The sequence below is a fragment of the Etheostoma spectabile genome, chromosome 7 (assembly GCF_008692095.1).
Source record: "Etheostoma spectabile isolate EspeVRDwgs_2016 chromosome 7, UIUC_Espe_1.0, whole genome shotgun sequence".
NCBI lineage: Eukaryota > Metazoa > Chordata > Actinopteri > Perciformes > Percidae > Etheostoma > Etheostoma spectabile.
In genome coordinates, this window is record NC_045739.1 from 29908043 (window position 1) to 29922266 (window position 14224).

General features: G+C 42.9%; 2 protein-coding genes and 1 long non-coding RNA gene across 3 annotated transcripts in view; 1 reads left to right on the top strand and 2 right to left on the bottom strand.

The window, feature by feature from the left end:
• Positions 1-14224, bottom strand: part of LOC116692480 (uncharacterized) — a 23631-nt gene continuing 9407 nt past the window's right edge. The window contains exons 2-3 of the long non-coding RNA XR_004332706.1: positions 9931-9941; positions 1-737 (exon numbers count right to left, since the gene is read on the bottom strand). This is a non-coding gene — a long non-coding RNA (uncharacterized LOC116692480). The remainder of the gene's footprint in view (positions 738-9930; positions 9942-14224) is intronic.
• On the bottom strand, positions 1304-8510 carry sdf4 (stromal cell derived factor 4). Its single transcript, XM_032520806.1, is given in 8 exon segments — positions 1304-1664; positions 2921-3036; positions 3039-3079; positions 4513-4671; positions 4772-4885; positions 5035-5171; positions 6154-6470; positions 8272-8510. Coding segments are annotated over 7 exon segments (897 nt in total). The 5' UTR covers positions 6465-6470; positions 8272-8510; the 3' UTR covers positions 1304-1645.
• c1qtnf12 (C1q and TNF related 12) overlaps positions 8465-14224 on the top strand; it is a 23862-nt gene continuing 18102 nt past the window's right edge. Inside the window, exons 1-2 of the mRNA XM_032520805.1 lie at positions 8465-8605; positions 9584-11756. Coding sequence (XP_032376696.1) covers positions 11577-11756 — 180 coding nt within the window. The 5' untranslated portion in view covers positions 8465-8605; positions 9584-11576. The remainder of the gene's footprint in view (positions 8606-9583; positions 11757-14224) is intronic.

Here is a 14224-nt window from a genome sequence, read left to right on the forward strand (position 1 = left end):
ATGAAGAGTGAGCTATCCACCTTTGTGACAACACAAGGACACAAAGACCAGCCTCCACGAGTAAGGCAGAAACAGGAACAAAGCAGGGACATGGTCTAAGATTACACTGGTCAAATAAATAACTTCATCTTTATCCACATCTTAACAGGAGCATGAATTAGATTGCTTTAAGTCAAGAACTAAACAATAGACCTTTACGTACAGGAGACATTTTGACCCCCCCCCCTCATGTTGTCCTCGGATCAAATTGACCCATTTTCCTATATCAATGTTCTTTTTAATTTCCCAAAATAGCATCATTGATTCCACACAACGCTCATTTTATAACATTTGAAAAACAATTTAAAGTGTTTTTGAAATAGTATGGAGTAAAAGTTGACATATTCCAGTCTGGGATTATCCGTCAACATCGATTCCTTTAATTTTAGTCAAAATAATTCCTAATTTCTGCTTTTCTAACTCAAACATTAGGTATAATTTCCTATAAATGAGGTTTATTGACCATAAATTCCAAAAATAAATGTAAAACTAAAGTTAATAAGTTAGTATTACGTAAAAAGCGTCAAAAGTTTTGATTTTCTATTGTAACGGGAAGACAACACGAGGGTTAACGTTATCAGTGACACCTGTGCTTTACTTTCAATTAGTCAAAATGTCTGCTGGGGAAAAGGCACATTGTTCTTATATATTACTCTGACAAGAACTTGTTAATGAAAGTCTGCTAAGAAAGATCACTTCTTGTTTGTATAAGTGACCTCCATTTTGTTTTACCCTGTTTAGAAGTAGGACGGATTACTGACATCTATAATGCAGACTAGTGGTATTGAACAACGTTAATGCCAATCTGCTTTGGAATTAGGGAAGATTCCAGTAATTAGCTCTTTATAATAATATATCTCTATAAGGGGTTTTCCCTTGAAGCAGCATTATATTTATTTTTCAGCTTTTCCCTATGACTGAGGCATTTGTACTGTACATGATTAATATTTACACATTAGGACGACACATCCCGCAGAACAAATGGTGATATCGCCTAGTCTCTCTCGCCACTGCACCAGGAATGGGAAATATCTACACACACCACACCACAACACACACACACACACACACACACACACACACACACACACACACACACACACACACACACACACACACACACACACACACACACACACACACACACACACACACACACAACACACAACACACACACACACACAAACACACACACACACACACACACACACCACACAACAACACACACACACACACACCACCACACACCATGTTAGGTGTGATGGCTGGCAGACAGTCCAGGGCTGAAGGGAGGATGTATTAGTTGGACTCAGCAGTGAAAGAGGCCGTGAATTGCACGCTAGAACATCCAATCATTAGCTCGCCCCACCTTGGCTGGCTTGTCCCTGAAGCAGATGGAGGATGTCGCCCTGCTGTGCTGGGCGGACCGAGAGAGGAGAAGTCGCTCTTCAGAACTCCTCGTGAACGTTCCGGGCGTAATCCATCAGCTTGCTGCCCGTGAAGTATTCGCTATACTTGAGAATCTCGTCCAGCTCCAAATTATGATTCTGGTTTTCATCTGCGACGGCAATCATCTGCTTGGCCTCGTTCAAGGCGTTGTGCTCGTTCATCGGGTCCATGTACTCCTGTACGCCACGCAAGGAGGATGAGGAACATAACGGTCATTGGTAATCAAGAAGGATGGGGAACATAACAGTCACTGGTAATCAAGGATGGGGAACATAACGGTCATTGGTAATCAAGGAGGATGGGGAACATAACGGTCACTGGTAATCAAGGATGGGGAACATAACGGTCATTGTTAATCAAGGAGGATGGGAACATAACGGTCATTGATAATCAAGAAGGATGGGGAACATAACGGTCACTGTAATCAAGAAGGATGGGGAACATAACGGTCATTGGTAATCAAGGATGGGGAACATAACGGTCACTGGTAATCAAGAAGGATGGGGAACATAACGGTCATTGTAATCAAGAAGGATGGGGAACATAACGGTCATTGATAATCAAGAAGGATGGGGAACATAACGGTCATTGGTAATCAAGAAGGATGGGGAACATAACGGTCATTGATAATCAAGAAGGATGGGGAACATAACGGTCATTGATAATCAAGAAGGATGGGGAACATAACGGTCATGGTAATCAAGGATGGGGAAAACGGTCATTTGGATAATCAAAAAGGATGGGGAACAAACGGTCACTGGTAATCAAGGTGGGGAACATAACGGTCCTGGTAATCAAGAAGGGGGGAACAAAACGGTCATTGATAATCAAAAAGGAGGGGAACATAACGGTCATTGATATCAAGAAGGATGGGGAACATAAGGGTTTCTTGGTAATCAAGGAGGACGGGGAACATAACGGTCATTGGTAATCAAGTGTCCATTCAATGAAAAAAAAATAAACCTTCATTAGCATTTTTGAAGAAAAATGGTTGAAACTGGTGTTCTATGAGTCCTTGGTGACCATCTCAAAATAATTTAGTAGTAGGAATGGGTACCAAACTCAGAACCTTTTATGTATAGACCAAATTGCCTCCTTACTATCAAAAAATGCATCATTGTTCCCTATGGAGTAAATCGTATCAGTGTCAGTGAGCTGAGAAGGTCTGTGATTGGCTATCTAAAGTAACATGTCATAGAGACAGGCAGAAAGAAGTCTACCTTACACACAGAGACGGGGCTCCGTAGTAGGAGCTAAAAAATAGATTTGTGTCATATGAAAAAAAATTGGTATTGTGTCAAACCGGTATGGAAGTTATTTTTTTTGCAATCTCCCTGCGTCAACCCCAATTAGAATATGACCAAAAAACTTAAAAAGACCCAAAAAAAAAAAAAAAAAATCAAACGAGTTTTTAACTTTTTTTTTTTCCTCCCTCCATTTCCCCGGTTCGATGCCGTTGCGGTCCGAGCGAGAGGGCCTCGAAACCCTTTTTCCTCCCGGGCCCCAGTCGTCGTGTGCCGGGCCCCCGGGGTTCTCCACGGTCCCCACGGAGGGAGATGAACCGGACAGGGCCTTTTATCACCGTCCTGGTTCAAGCCAGCAAAACAAACAGGGGAGGGAAAATACTCTTCATAATAGAGCAGGGTTTTTAAAAATAAAATAGGTTTTAATGCAAGTAAAAATAAAATATACCCCCATATATATTTTTACTAAACAATGAGCCTTTCAAATGAAAAAGTAAGAAAAGGTTTTTCACCATGTTTTGTGGAAAGTAAAATAATGGGCTTATTTGGAACGTGAAATATGATAAATGTAACGTTGCCATTCAGTTAGTCTATCTCTTTAAAAACAAAAAAAAGGTCGAGGCCGTGTACCCAGACCAGACCTCGAGCTGATATAATTATGGATAAAACGGTAAAAATCTTTTTTGAGGGAAAGCCAAAAAATTGCGGGTTTACCTGAAGATTGAAGATTTTGGGTTTTTTTTGGGTTTTTCTTTTTTGCGTGAACTTGGGGTTTCGGGGGGTTTGCGGTGTTTACAAAAAATTGAAATTTAAAGAGCCCCTTTGAGTTTGGGAACATTTCTTTTTTTAAATTTCATAACTCAGACAACTGATCAAGTCATTTGAAGTCCAGCAGATTAATCATATCAATATCTAATTGTCCAAAAACCCATATGTTTCGATGTTCTGCCCATGGGGATGTCTTTTTTGTGCCATCTGAGGCAAAAAGCGCACCACTTATCACTTTTTTTTAAAAAATGAGGGGACCCGAATACTGGGTTTTTCACATGCACGGGAAAAAAACCCGGTACCTCATGAGCTTAACAACAGTATTGTTCCTGAATGTAAACACACGGATGTTTATGTCAGGTTTATTCAATCCCAACCCATTGTAATTAAAGCGCTATGGACCAAAACACTACATGCAAGGTTTTTTGGGAAAAGCTATTTTTTGTTTGCTCCATCAGATTATTCCGCAGCAGCCCCTCGCTTTCAGCAAAAGGTCTAAAACCCCCCCTGTGCCTTCCCGTTGGTCCATAGAAAGTTGAGCCCAGATGGAACATTTTGAGGAATTTACGCTTTAAGAGCCAGAAAATTTTTCCCGAGGAATTTTGGAAACGAAAAAAAGGAGCAAAGGCCTGTCAATCTTGAACATTTATCACCGGCCAGGAGATCTGAAGCTAAAGTTGCGTTATGTAATTTGGGCGGCAAATGGTGCTGTTTGCTAAATTCCCCTGTCAACTTAAAGGAATGTGCGAGGTGTTCCGCCTTAAAGTGGTTGGGTATCCTTTGGGTTTTTTCCAATACCGGTGATAAAATGATCCTATATACAATTGTAATGCTAACCATCAACACATGCAGCGATGCTTCTGTTGGTTCGGAGCTGCAGGGTAGGCATTTTAGTGACACTGGTGCCAAATTAGCATCGGGTTTCGGTACCCAACCCTTCCCACAAGTATCTAAAAAAAAATAGTTGACACAGGTTCAAGACAATTATTCAGGTAAAGAAGGTCAAATGTACCCAGGTCGCGTACGATCTCCTTGACCATGTATTTGAGCATGCCTCTGCTGTGCTCCGGGTGGAGGAACGACAGGAACTCCTGCTCATTCAGCAGCTGGTCAGCGGGGGGGTTGTCCGCCTGAAACCAGCGGTCCTTCAGGCTTTCCAAGACCTCCTGAGCTGCAGCCATGACGGAGAGAAAATTCAGCTCAATTATATTCTTACTTTGATATCTGCAGCACATACGCAGTCACCATTTTTCAAATAGTTCTATACTTACTTTCCTCATCCAGTTTCAGATCCTGATTATTCTTTATTTTCTCAGCAATTTCCTTTTCATTGAAACCTTTGCTGGCCAGAAATTTGACTCTGTATTCATCCCATGTCACGTGACCTATGGACAAGGAACGAATTGAGCATTTTGGTTTTGACTGAACAGTAAAAATATTCATTTGTTTACAACCCATGTGGCAACATGGCGGTGGTCTGTGCTTTGAACTAGAAGCGGATTTGATGTTTTCGCACGCTCCGGGTCTCTCTCACCATCACCGTCGGGGTCGACGGCACGGAAACTGTTCTTGTTCTCCTCCATGGCCTCCTGGAAGTGCTCCTCCGTCTTCACCATAATCCAGCGCTGCATCTCCTTGGCGCTAACACTCCGGTCCTTGTTGAAGTCAACCCTGAGGATAGAAATAAAAATGGAAAATGAGAGGCTGATTTAACTTGAGTTGATGAACATGAACCCAGTCCTCAAACTACTACGTGTATATGCTATGAGCTGTAATGAGCCATATGATCTGACCTAGTGTATGCAATCTGGTGCTTTTGGTTAAACTGAACATGCACTAATACCCGTAAACATTGACATTTAAGATGGTAAAGAAATAAGGGTTTAGGGGATGGGAAATTTGTAAAGTCATGGGAAAGGATTAGTTCTTTTTCAGCTCAAGTGCATTCTTTCTTTCAATACAGCTACTCGGATGTATTGCCTTGTGTGTTTTCTTAAGAGAGAGTGTTGTTTCATATCTGGATTTTGAGGAAATTTACCCTAGTTAAAAAAACACGGCGGTTACACAACACTATTCATTTCATCATTCTGTGTGTTTTGCAATATTGTGTTGTAACACACACCCAGCTTCTCATAACAGTGTATAAGTATACTTATCAGAGCATGTGGGATCATTTTCCTAAGGCTTACACTAGGGCTGGGCAATATCGATATTATACAGACATCAATATGAGGCCAGATATGGTCTTAAATTTTGGATATTATGATATGACACATAAGTGTTGTGTCTCCTGGTTTAAAGGCTGCATTACAGTGAAGCGATGACATTTTTAATTATTTGCCTTTACCCATCACCTTAATGGAGATTGTTTATCAACAGTTTTATCGTGTTAATAATTTGTGAAAGCACCAATAGTCAACCCTACAATATTGCCGCAATATTGACATCAACGTATTTGGTAAAAACATATTGTGATATTTGATTTTTTTTTTTTTCTCTCCCATATTGCCCAGCTCTAGCCTACACCTCTATCTGCTAGTCTCCGGACTGGAACTTGAAGCTGGCGACTTCTGAAGAACCGGATCAGCAGCTTTAGCTCAGCCTCCCAGTTCAGGAATGCTGTAATTCAAATGACGACAAGCATGCCGCTTACTTGGTGAAAATGTCAATCAGCTTCTTCCGGTTCCTCCTCGGCTCCGAGTCCTCCTCAAACTCCTCGATCTCCTTACCCAGGAAAACCTCCTGGTGGAAGTCCTTATTTAGGTGGCCGTCCATCTCCATCTTCACCCCATTCAGGTGGTCCGGTGGGAGAATCTCGTTGTCGTCCTTGCTGGCTGGAGCCTTTTCTTTAGCGGCCGACATGTTGGCTGGCCGGGCGTGCACGTGGAGGGTGTGGAGCAGGACGGAGAAAAGCAGAGACACTGCCAGGAGGTTTCTGCGCCACAGTTTTCTCCAAACAGCCATGGTTGCCTACAGAGGGGGGAAAGTAAAGTTTGTAGGGCTGTCCTCGGCTAAAGAAATTCTTAGTTGACTAACATTTACATGGTTTTGTCGACTAATCGATTAGTTGATTTAATCGACAGAGCTTTGAGATGTGGTTAAGGCTAGAAAAGCATAATATAAATGTAGTTAATTAGCCATCTGTAAAACTGAGTTTCTACACAATTAATCCTGCAAAAGCACCACTTTAAATCTTGTGATTGCCAGAAATGTGCTCATAAGTTTCTTGGAAATGAGTAAGCATGACTAAGCGTAAAAGATGACTTAACTAAAGAAATCTTAGTCGAGTAATACCAAAACCACAGATTAGTTGACTAAAAGGGGAAAAATAAAAAGATATCAAGCCAAGTTAGCTAAGACAAGACAATAAGCTCGATCAGATGCGCTGAATACATCACCACATATAGATTTGTGTCCCACTCACCGACTGCAAGGCCCAGGCGGACCAGGGCATGCTGGGTAATGCCTGCCTCTTGGCTGATCTAACACCTCATTGGTTCAGAATCGATTCAACATGACGTTTTATGTAAACTTTTTCATGATTTTGAATCAGAGGAATTTGAATAGATATTTGGCATCATAAAAAGGCTTATTCTGTACAGACCACATGTGTCAGAGAGACTAAAACTTGTTAATTCAAATCAGCAACAGATCGCATGTAGAGCATTTTGACAGCTACTCTGTCAAAATAAAGGCAACTAGCGAGTGTGTCCAAGCTAATATATGGGTCTGATAACATAACGATAATAATGATAACATGACATTATGTCCACAGCAAGAGTAAAATCCTGCGCAAGAAATTGCATCGAGAGCAAAGACTTTTTTTAGTAATTTTTTGTTCACACTAAAATCTCAAAATATTTTTTAAACTCTCCTATATATAGAGTTTAAAAACATATTTTGAGATTTTAGTGTGAACAAAAGCTCAAAATATTTTTTTCTCATAATTCATTTTTAAAATTTCCAATATATTATTTAAACTTTTTAGTCTCAAATATTATTTTTTGCTATTGATATGAAAACTTTTTCTCTCAAACATTCAAGCACAAGATCTTAGCTTTCACGCCGCGTTCAGGACACGTCGGATTTTCCACACTTGCTTAATGCCCACAGGAAAATCCCATTAGAGTCAACGTCATAGGCATATTTATGTGGAGGACTCAGGGAATTGTTTTTTTGGAAATTCTCACCAGCTAGAGTGACACAAAAATCAAGAAGTCCACACTAACCTAGATATGGAAAGGCAGCTTTGAGCCATCATAAATCGTCTGACAGGATTACGTTTCACAGAAACTGTATTTCACGACACAATTACAATCGATAAAGTGATTAATCACGGTTTAAAGCCTAAAGCGGCGACGCACCCATTATGTACGGAGATGTGAAACGTATTCTGAATCGTAGATGTGCTCTGAACACAACACAAGATTACAACGATAACGTTTAATTTAGCTAACAGTCGAGCCTTCACATCGTTCACCTCGTCAATGTTCACGGTATCCACTTTAATTTAACAGCACGGAATTACAAGCTCATAAAGCAACTGACGGTTCCTTAACGTCAAAAACGGTTAACGTTAGCTCTGGAATTTAGCCTCGTCGCGTCATTGGACTTATTTTATACCGCGGTTAGCGTTAACTGTGTTAACATTAGCTAGCTAGCTGCGTGGCTAACACAGGCAGGGTAGTAAACATAGCTAGTAACTAACAAGTGTAGCTAGCTTAACGCTAGCTGGAATACGTAAACAGTATACAAAGACACTATAACCAACCTGTTAACACGATGACTAAAAACGGCACTGCGGGGAAGTTCAAACGACTTCGGGTATTGAGAGTTGCCCAGCTGGCTAATGTTAGCTGGACTTCCTAGTCAAACGGACCTAACGTTCCAGTGCAAGTGCAAGTCTTCTTTTTTTTACCCAGGATGGCAAAGGCGTGTGCCGCACTTCTCTGCTTCTTATTGGTTTACCCTGACATTCTACTCTAACCAATCCCACTCCTGATGACTAATTATAACAAACGAAGGCAACGAGAACTGGCCAATCAGAGGGAGAGTAGGAGGGTCATGCCTTCGCCATCCTTGGGGAAAAAGAAGCTTCCAGTCAGGTAAGTTTTCGGACTACAGTTCCTGTACACGTGGCTTTACCACGACGTCCCCATTCCAAAATGTGGGACGGCTATATAAGTTCCACTGAAGATATACTGTTCGACTGTTAAAGTCCTTTATAATGTTCCAGTTAGTGTTATTTTATCCAAGCTGTCACTTGAACTGGGTCCTGGCTAGCTGCTAACAGTGCTAGGATTTTGGTAAGCTATTCAGATACACAAGTATAATTTCCGGGCGGCAATTTCAAATTAAAAGCCATGCCGAGAAGTTTTGTTTATAAAGGACACTTATGCAGATGCCATTGGGTACGTATAAATACCAATGTTTAAAATGGTTGACATATAGTTAGCTAAGTAATTGATACATGGTTAAAAAAAGTTAACTGTATAGATACACAGTTGTAGGAGTATTGGATAAATTGTCGAAATAGTTAAAAAATAATTGATACAAGTAAAATTGTCAGGGTAAATTATTAGTTACATTGTTAAAATATAGATAATGGTAACGGATCTATGTTTAAAGTAGTAAGTAATGGATATACCTGTGCATTGTATTGTATAAATTGTTGACAATAAAAATAGCTAATGTTCAAAAAGTTGAAATAGTTTAAAACTATTGAAAGGCTACATGTTTAAAATAGAAAGGGTTATTTGTTCAAATGGGTAAAAGATGAAACAAATCGATATATAGTGAAATATAAAACAGTAATGAACAAAATAGTAAAAAATAAATACAGTGATAGGGTATGTGTAGTTAGTTAAAATGGCAAAGTAGCCAAAATAGTTAGCTAATAGATTGAATACATGTTTGAAATAGTTAGCTAGTAATAAATGGTGAAACACTGACTAGAGACAAACTGAGATGCACAATAAAAAAAACACTTGCGCTGTAAAAGCAAACATGCAATCTTGTTGTATGGAGGAATCTTTTATTTTATTATATTTTATTGTAACGCATTTTGTTATTTTAATTTGAAGGCCAACCTACCAACTACCGGTTTTGTTGTGCTTGCCTGTGGTGAGCTTGACGCTGATTGGCTGCTGCTACCTGCTGCGGTACTGCCAGCGGACACAGGAACTAGGATGGAGCCCTACTGGAAGGGGAGTTTTTTTTACTCTGTGCTGCAGGCTGCTGCCTCTGGGTGGCACTGTGCTAAAATTTTATAATATCAAGAAAAGAAAAAAAGAAATCAAGTAAAAAAAGTGTTAAAGTTGTGAAGTAGCCTAAAATATATGTCTGGTAGCTAACATGTTATTTATTCTAATAAGAGTATGAGAGGGCTGGATTCCCTTTAGACAATGAGCTGTTGCAGCGATACCTAGACCATGTTATTGACTGAAACCTGCAATTTACACTACTTGAAATACAAGTACTTCATTTAATTATTTTCCTGTTAAAGCATTCAGAAAAGTACGACATCGTTCCCGACCGTCAACGCAGAATAAACCAAAACAGGGATGCGTGCACGGTTGTGTACCTAGGGCACAGTCAGGGTCCTTTGGAAGGTTTTCAAGCAGCAAAATTACGCAAGATAATTCCTCGAGGTCACAAAAAAAAGCACATTTCTATTTCGTGCTTGGATGTAAACACAGGGCTCTGGAGTAGGCTAATATTGAGCCAAAATGACAGACAGACAGGACAGACAGACAGACAGACAGACACGACAGAGACACACACACACACACACACACACACACACACACACACACACACACACACACACAACAGCCGCACACCTTCTCTGCCAAGAACTTCTTCAGCTTGAACATTTCATCTATGAGATGAAACCGAGCTGAATAAGCTAGTAAGGTTGCCAATAGAGGCAAGGGAGAGAAGTTGTGTGTGTGTGTGTGTGTGTGTGTGTGTGTGTGTGTGTGTGTGTGTGAGAGAGAGCGAGAGAGAGACACACACACAGAGAGGGAGTGGGAGAGGGAGGAAGAAGCAGGGGGGGGAAAAGGCAATGATAAAACTCCAGTGCGAGTCCTCCTGTGAGCTCATTCGGAGCAACTGGGACGAGGGACAGGGAGTGCAACGCAAAAAGGGGACAAATCACTGCTCCCTGACTGGGCCTTGGACTTGTTGGGGGGTGTTAGTGGGGGACACACCTGGGTTGTGTCGACAGAAGCGGAAAATCTACCTGCTACCTGTGGGGGTGTGTGTTTCGTGATAGCGGCGAGGAGAGAAGATCCAAACTTGACCTCATCCATCTCCTCCTGGAACTTTGTTCACTCTGCATCCCCCCCCCACCCCGGGGTGCATGGTGTGCTGGACAGACAGATTGATTTGACCTGCGTCTTCTGATGAAAGCCCAAAGTTTGCGGATTTCGCAGCTTTTCCAGCGACCACGCGACTTTGCCGGCGACTGGATCCACTTCTCCGCGTGAGAAACAGCGGGAGAGAGCCGGGGGGGGGGGGGGGGGGGGGGGGGGGTGGTAGGAAGGAGGAGGAGGAGGAGGAGGAGGAGGGGGTTCGAGAAAGAACATTGCCATCCATCTCTTAGCCCTCACAGCCCACCCTCAGCTTCGGACGCCCCCCCCTCTCTGCCTCTTCTTTTGCCCCCCACCCCTGTATCCCCCTCCCTCCCACCCTTCTCGGCACCGCACCCCCCAACTGAGCAGAAAGCGTGAAAAATCTCACTAATGGGTTTATTTGCTGTCAGATCTGCAGCGATCTGTCACTCCCGTGGACCATTCTGCTTGACACATTTCATAGTTGAGTAAGCCCCTGCGTCGTCAAGAGGGGAGCAACGGCGGGAGCAGACAGTCTCTTGGACAGGGAGTCCCTGAAGCTGCATTCCTCCAGTCTCCTTCCCACCCCAACCCCCCAACCCCCCACCCCCCCATTGGGACTTTGTGTTTGGGAGCCTTGTGGGCATCCTCAGCTTCTGCCTAATCACACGGCCGAGTCCTCCACAGAAGATCCAGGCGGTTTCTGCACGGATTCTGTCGCGGATCGACAACCGGCGTGACTATGCGGTGCGGGGCCGGGCCTCTGGCCGTGGTGGCTGCGGTGTTTTGGACTCAGTGTGTTCTTCTGGACGGGGTGGATGCCAAGAAGGAGAGAAAAAGGCCAAAGGAGGCCACCCCGCAACACACAGAGACCTACAACGCTACGATCTCCAACAGCGAAGAGGTCGGCGGGAGCATCAAGGTAAAACTCTCTGAATTTTAACATTATTTTGAAATTTTAAGTATTTTAACAAGCTATTTCTTTATGATGATATTGCATATAGAAAAACAGTTTGATGTCAACCTGCAGAGATGTAAGATGTGTGCAGATTTCTTGTCAGCGTGGACGATATGCACGGCCAAGGTAAAAGCTAGGACAGGACAGGTGTGCTCCGCCAGGTCAAGCTTCAGACGGTGAGATAGGCCAAAATGTGTGAAAACACTAAATGGAGGACTTCCGGAGGTATGCCAGGAATTTGAACCTCTAAGGGCTGATCAATGCATCAATTAGTGCACGCTGGGGGTGTCTGACACCAATTTTCCAACCTAAGTGAACAAATCAGGATGTATTAAAGTGTAGTCAAATGTATCAGGCAGAAGGAGATGAGATAATCTAATATTACATACAATAAGTTGAGATAAGACCCTTCTAAATGCATCTGTGAAGCAGGAAATGTAGTCGTAAACACAATAACTGGACAAATAAAACATTTAGAGTTGCTATTTTCTAAAAAAAGTTGTTGGAAAAAGCCATTTGTGTAACTAAAGACCAATGTTAGCATTAGAATTGACTCCTTTTAAAAAACAAAAAAAAAAAAAAAACTGCATTACAGTTTTCAAAAGCAACAGTTGGCCCATGAGTCTGTTATTTTTATAATCTTTTTTCAAGATATTTTTTGGGGGATTTCCCCTTTATTTCAGAGTGACAGTGGATAGACAGGAAAGGAGGGAGAGAGACGGGGGATGACACGCAGGTCGGATTCGAACCCGGGCCGCTTCAAAGGCCTCAGCCTACACGGCCCCCCCCCGACTCTGTTGTTTATTGCTGGTGTTGCATATTTGCGAATGATTTCCACCCGGCTATTTGTTTTGCTTTCAGCCCACCCATTATGTTGGCATTCTCATAACTCTCACTGCCCTATATACCAGCCTTCAGCTCTTACCAGCCGCCAGTCTCTGGAATCCTAACCGTAACCTTCGCTGCCCCCCCGCCTTGAGGTCTCTTTTGTATCTTTAAGAACACACTGTAGGTGGTTGTGTCCTGGTGGTGTTTATTTGACTTGGTTTCCCCTGTTAAAGCAGAGCCTATGAAGGATGACCCTGTGTCAACCGTAAAGCCTGCTAAGGAGTGCACAACGCTGGGATTTCACTCCTCCAGACTTGCCCCCCCCCCCCCCAGGGAGCCGGGTGTCTTCACAAACACTGTTTCCCCTGAGAACCCACTGTAGCAACCCACCATATTCCCGCCGCATGATGTAACTCCTGGGAAAGTTAGGTGGGCAGATATTTAAAGACCTACGGCGATGTAGTTCCCAGCCCATTGACTCTGTCATTCACAGGCCTGGTCTGACTCCGCTGTGTCTGGGACATCCGATAGGGGCGGTGCGGCCCCGAAAAACAGGGGCAGCATGCCGTGTAAGCCCCTCACAAAGCCCCATAGAAAGGGTCCTGAAAGAGAACACCTCGGTGAGGATTAGCCCCCTGTGCCTCCCTCTCCAACATTCTTTTCATCTCATCTCCCTCAATCAGAGGGTAATGACATAATCACTTTTAAGACGCAGTGTTATGCCAGATAGTGTCTTGGCCAAACATTGTCACCTCTGATGAGAACCTGAGCTTTAAGCTTGACATCTGTGGAAGTGGTTGTATTCAAGGTTGCGTTTGCTAGTGCCACCCTATCCGGGTTTCTGCTTGAGAAGAAGAAGGAGGGGGGAAAAAACGTGCCACACACCGTGAAAAAAGCGGTAAACTTGCTTTCCTTGGGTAGTTTGTAAGTTTATCCTATTACGCATCTGTTAGGTCTCAGAGAAAACAACACGTCCATTGGAGCTGTCTTGGCAAGGAATTTGTGTTCTCAACAAGCCAAACATTTACACTCCACATTTACATGTTTTTCCCTTGTGCCCAGTGGAAACAGTTCCTATGATGGCATTCGCCTTCTATCTGACCAATCCCGTGTGTGTGTGTGTGGGCCGCTGGCAGCGTGCGGTCGTACACTGCATTCCTCGGGAGATTTTTCCATTTGAAAGTGATCACAACAGTGAGGTGTGGAGTTGTGCTTGCGAGTGGAATTTTATTTTTTAATGAGATGATAAGTGGAGTACATTCCAAACAACTGTGATCTCTGTGAACCGTCACCCTGTACAATTTAAAGCAATACGTCAAAGGTGCATGTGTGTGAGCCTTATTGCTCCGCTCTCTAAAGATGAGCGGAATCTGTCATTGTTGGGAGCAGTGAGGGATCTGGGATGTCTGTAATTGAGGGAGTCAAGTCAAACATCACGCCTGGCGTGTTGAGTAATGGCTGGGTTTAGCCCGGGGCGAGGGTTTTTGTTTCCTCTCTGTCATCCCCAGTGATGATTAATGAAGCGTGTGTGGGGGACCTTTTTTGGATCAACCTATACATAAAGACACAAGACCAAGTCCCACAGGAAAACGGCACCACTGTAA